Source organism: Epinephelus moara, chromosome 9, assembly GCF_006386435.1.
Source record: "Epinephelus moara isolate mb chromosome 9, YSFRI_EMoa_1.0, whole genome shotgun sequence".
Lineage (NCBI taxonomy): Eukaryota > Metazoa > Chordata > Actinopteri > Perciformes > Serranidae > Epinephelus > Epinephelus moara.
This window is the reverse complement of record NC_065514.1, coordinates 36,859,349-36,864,880: the sequence shown is the minus strand read 5'-3', so window position 1 is coordinate 36,864,880 and position 5,532 is coordinate 36,859,349. Positions and strand designations below refer to the sequence as shown.

Below are 5,532 nucleotides of genomic sequence, written 5' to 3'. Positions count from 1 at the left end.
CGTAGCGCACCTTTGGCACGAAACTGTCACTGCGCCAAGCTGGGTCTGTCGACACCTCCCCCTGCTGCGCCGCCACACCCATCTCAGCGCACCTCGGTCTGCCAAACTACCAAACTGAGCACACTTCGGGTTGCGCTGCTCGAAACTAGCTCTGCGCGGGGTTCGCCACCCTGCGCCGCGCCGGGAAACTAGAGGACCATATGTGTGCTAGTGTAGGGCAACTATTCCCAAATGTAGATAGGCATTGTTTTTATTGAATTCATTTTGTTTTGGCCTAAGAAGGGACAATGATATATGACATGAATTTAAGTATCAGAATAAACTGTTTAATATGAATAATTATATCTCAGTGCATTTATTTATCTAATGATCTGAATGTTGTAGCCATTCAAAAATATTTGTGACAAAATACAGTCTACAGTTTCCTTTTGCTCCTGGGGCGGGAGTAGCTCAGTCCATATGGACTTGGCTTGGGAACCGGAGGGTCACCAGCTCAAGTCCCCTGTCCAGAACAAAGAAATATGGAGTATGGACTGGTAGCTGGAGAGGTGCTAGTTCATCTCCTGGGCGCTGTTGAAGAGCCCTTGAGCAAGGCACCAAGCCCCCAACTGCTCGGCGCATCTGTTCATGGGCAGCCCCCTCACTCTGACATCCCTCCTTTAAATGCATGTATAGGTCCTGTTTGTGCATGTGTGCACAAATTTCCCCTTGGGAATTAATGAAGTATATCTCCTTCTTCTTCTGCTTCTTCTTATGTCAGTGTACCTTGTTTTCTCAGAGTCTCAGTACACTGCTGTGCATTTTGTTGTGTGCTGCTGGTAGGCTACTTTTATTGAACAGTACAGCCTCATGCTGGGTTCACATTGGACGTGGCCCACTTATGTTGGCACCCATGTTAACCAAGTGGGCTGTTCACATAGGGCAGGGCCGGCTTGCGATTGCAGCGATAGTTTGGGCGCCTGGTTTATTTTCTCTGAAAGACATGAGCGAGCCATGAGCAAACTATACTATACCATACCATGTATATTATATAAATGATGATGTTGACCGTAAGTGCTAATATCATAGGCAACTGGACTTGCTTGCGTTTCTTGAAGACGTTTCGCCTCTCATCCAAGAAGCTTCTTCAGTTCTAAATGACTGGTACGAAGTTGCAAGCTATAAACCCTGTGTGGGTGGGAACCCTTGCAGAGTAGTAGGGGTCACGTGAGCTCTTAGTTTCAGAGTCGTTGAGGTCACAATGTGAGTCTTTGACCCACCTGGCTTACGACACTACTTATCCCCCACCTACAATGCAGTCTTGGGATCCCTCCCCAGACGACTTCACACCCATTCACCCCTGGTCCCACCTGACCCTAACGACTCACATTGTGACCTTAACGACTCTGAAACTAAGAGCTCACGTGACCCCTACGACTCTGCAAGGGTTCCCACCCACACAGGGTTTATAGCCTGCAACTTCGTACCAGTCATTTAGAACTGAAGAAGGTTCTTGGATGAGAGGCGAAACGTCTTCAGGAAATGCAAGCAAGTCCAGTTGCCTACAATATTAGCAATTACGATTACCATGACCTGGATGACTGAGAATCTTCACCGACAAGATGATGATGACGAAACTTCCAGTACAATATCTCACTATGCTGACTCTTCTTGCTCACCTTTCTGCAGGGTTTGGAGGAGACCTCAAAGGAGGCCTTAAAAGCTCTCCTCTGCTGGGTGGTGAGGATGGTGCGTGGTCGTTTGGGTCGGTGAGGGTCCTTGCTGTCATTGCTGCCTTTCCCTGCTGCAGGGCACTTCTCTGACTTCACATCCAGATCCTCATCCTCACTCTTATCTGTCACCAGACAGAAAGAAACATATACACATCTTTTATTTTAATGCAGATTTGACTTGACTGCAGTTTTCTCTCGAACTGCACATGAATTCTCCTTTCTGCATTGCAGGCAAGGCACAATTCAACTGTAATGATGCAAATGAGAACCAGTCTTTTATTTGTTGGATATGATTTCAAATTCACTGGGTTTGTAATAGCCTACAATAGAATCCCCAGTGTTACCTGACTCTGAGTTGTCTGGACTGACTGTGCTGAGCAGGTCCCTCTCCCTCTCATAGTCACTCTTACACAGCAGCTGACCTTCTTTCAGAACAAACTTGTCTCCTTTGCAAAGCTGGCGTTTGCAGATGCAGCAGCAGAAGCAGCTGAGATGGTAAACACTCTGCAGAGCTCGCATTACAAACTCTGTGGGTGCTATCTTCTCCAGACACATGGTGCACTTGGTGGCAAACAACCTGAGGACAAAGGAGAGACAGGAGTGTTAACAGTGAAGGAAGTATGGTGGGGGGAGTGTTCAACAACCCAAGCATACACAACAGGAGTGACATGTCTTTACCAATATTTGGGAGGACAGAATTGCCCCTACTACTTGTTTAGCAAACTTGTTATGTTTGGAGTGAAGTCATAATTGCGATGTGCCCTCTCTGAGGCTTCTTCTCAAAGATGATCATTTATGGCATGTTTGCATCAGGCTGAAAGGGAGGGGTTAATCTGAAGGCTCACATAATGTACAAATCAATCAGTCATTTATTATTTCATTCATACATTTTCAATCATTTTCCGTAACCACTTATCCTGTTTGGGGTCGCGGGGGGCTGGAGCCTATCCCAGCTGACATTAGGCAAGAGGCAGGGTACAACCTTGACAGGTTGCCAGACTATTACAGGACTGACACATAAAGACAGACAACCATTCATGCTCACATTCACACCTACGGCCAATTTAGAGTCACCAATTAACCTGCATGTCTTTGGACTGTGGGAGGAATTTGGAGTACCTGGAGAAAACCTACACTAACACAGGGAGAACATGCAGACTCCACACTAAAGGGCCTCTCCACCATGGGTTCAAACCAGGAACCTTCTTGCTGTCAGGCGACAGTGCTGACCACTGCACCGACGGGCAGCCCCCCATTTATTTATTGGTCATATGGAATCATACAAAGTACAACTCCATTGAAATGTGATTCTGTCAGCTCCTTCAACTTGTGCATTGTGATTTAGTCCTTTTGCAGATTGTAGGCTGCTGCTTTACAATTGTCCATGTTTCCAGACTGGCTGTAGTGCGCATGTTAATGACATTCTGGATGGTTTTGGTAAACCATGTGTAGCAGGAGGCGATTTTCCTCCCTGCCACTACTGGGCACTGTGCCAGCTTCTAGCCATCGTGATCATTGGGCGGCGCCACGCACACCTTTATATCTAGGCGTGTGGTCGCGCCCGTTCTTTCTTCCGCTCGCTCCCGTGGTGGCTGTGTCTCGGCGTGGCAACATTTTGTTTGCCGTGGCACTGGCAGCCGTTTTTGTTCACCGGACGGTGCTTTATTTAACGTGACGGCTCTTTGGTGTGGCGTGCGCCCTGTGTTTGGTTCGCCATCAAAGCACACCATCTCCTCTCTCAGGTAAGCGCCCTGCCACCTTTCCTTTGGTGTACGTGTGCGTAATGCGCACCTTGGTGACCCGATCTCCACTCCTTGCAGTGTGGCTGACTGTTGGGGGGCCGGGGAGGTCGTGCTGGAGCCCCGCTGTGTGTCGCTATTTGCCCGCTCTGGTGCGTCAGTCCATGCATTGTCTGCGCTTTTGTTTCATCTGTCTCTCAGCGCTCAGCTGATTCATATCTGTGCGTAATTCTCAGGCTGTGCACTCGAGCTGTGTCCTGGGGCTCATATCCTCCGGTTGCCTAGAGTTTGCTGCGCCTGGTATGTATTTATTTGAGATTTTTGTCAAAAGATTATTTTAAGTTATTTAATTAATTTACTAAATATCAGGTTTTCTTGTTTTTGCAGCGTTGTTCTGCAATTGTTTGGCCTGCCATTGACCATCACTCCCTGGGCCACGCTGCTGCTCTGGCTCTCTGGCTCTCTCGTTCTGGCTTTCTTTCCTTTTGATTTAATTATTATTTTGATTTAGTTGCTTTGGAATTGGTTTATTTTACATTTTCATTTTTGACTTGTTTGGGCTCTTTCAGCTCCCTTTATTTTTGGTTCTTTACTTTTAGTTTGGTTGTTATTTTGGATTTTGTAATTTTGTTTTGTTTGTTTTGTTCTGTTTTGGCCGTTCGGTGGCGAGCGGGCTAAGTTTGCTGTCCAGAGCGGCTGACTGCTGCCCGGCCCGCTCTGTCTTAGAGGTCTAACTGTTTTACAGGCTGTTCTAGGACCGACATTGGTCGCCCCTGCCTAGTGACCATGAGCCAAATATTTTAAGTCTGTATTTCACCTGTTTTCTTTGTTATCTATAATTTAGTTTAGTAGACTTACTTTTGTACTTTGGTTTCATTTGTTGTATTGAAGTTATGTTGTCCCGTGCTTATTTTCCGTTAGTTTATTGAATTAGTTGATTATGTGTATTTAAATTATGTAAATCTTTATTTAGTTTACCCCAGTTTTGTTAAGTTCTTGGGCATGTTTTATTAACTTTGTTTGTTCTCTTTTGTTGTCAGGTGCTGTGGGCTGACGGCGGCAGTTACGATTCCCCCCTTCTTTTTTGGTTTTGGAGTGCATGTGAGTGTGTGCAGTGTCACTGGGTGATTCATTTGAGGACCCCTTCCCCGATTTTGGTTGTCCCTGCTGCTTGGTAAGCCCCAGCCCTGTCCTTATCCCCATTCCTGCCCAAGTACTCATTTTATTATCGAGCTGGTGTGTGACTTTAAGTATTTTCTTTTGAATGCTTTTGTTAATAAAATTTATTTGTTTTAATTGAAAACCGTCTCGCCCCGGTGGTATAAACGAACCTGTGCGACCTTGTCTATCTAGAAGTTTAGTTTAGGATTTCCTGGGGTGCAACTCCCCAGGTGGCGTTGTCGAAACTTCAAATCTTGATACCCCCCACCACACTACCGCCCGCCACACATGGTTTCTGGTTGTGAAATTATTTAACTGTAGTTTGGGGCTCAGTTGCTTCTGTTGTCTAACACATTAAATCCACCACAGACTTGATTGATGTTGTTGGTGTCACTGGGAGGACGCATCGTATGGTAGCAGTGGTGAGGCCTAGCAGCCTTACTACAACCAAAATTAGCTACAGCCAACATAGGAAAAATACCCCAAGAGTTAGCGAGAGCAGGGGTGGAAGATGACTCACAGGTGGATTACACGGTAACAGACATTGGAACGGACACGACTTCGCATTGGATCTGTGACTCAGTGAAGGATAGGGGCACGGACCTATCCACCAGGGCTAGAATTAGCAGCACTCAGAGCAAGGTGAGCGCATCTGTAGAGGATAAAAGTAGCACAGTTGAGAACAAGATGCTTCAGGTTTGTCCTTGTGGCTGGCAGAAAGTAACATCAGTAAAAGGCCTCCGAACTCATCAGAGAAAGAAGAAGTGTGTGGCAAAGAAAGGGCAAAGTAGCCGCATTGATCAGTACTTCCTAAGAAGTCAGTCGAGTCAGTCGGATGAAGTCCAGCAGCAGGTAGAAAACCACAGTTCGCAGGATATCAGTAATACTGCCACTGAGGAGGAGGAGGAGGAGGGGGTAGT

General features: G+C 46.5%; 1 protein-coding gene across 1 annotated transcript in view; it reads right to left on the bottom strand.

The window, feature by feature from the left end:
- The window catches only part of LOC126395323 (LIM homeobox transcription factor 1-beta-like), a 202,106-nt gene that overhangs the window by 66,788 nt on the left and 129,786 nt on the right, over nt 1–5,532 (bottom strand). The window contains exons 3-4 of the mRNA XM_050052715.1: nt 2,057–2,289; nt 1,659–1,834 (exon numbers count right to left, since the gene is read on the bottom strand). Coding sequence (XP_049908672.1) covers nt 1,659–1,834; nt 2,057–2,289 — 409 coding nt within the window. The remainder of the gene's footprint in view (nt 1–1,658; nt 1,835–2,056; nt 2,290–5,532) is intronic.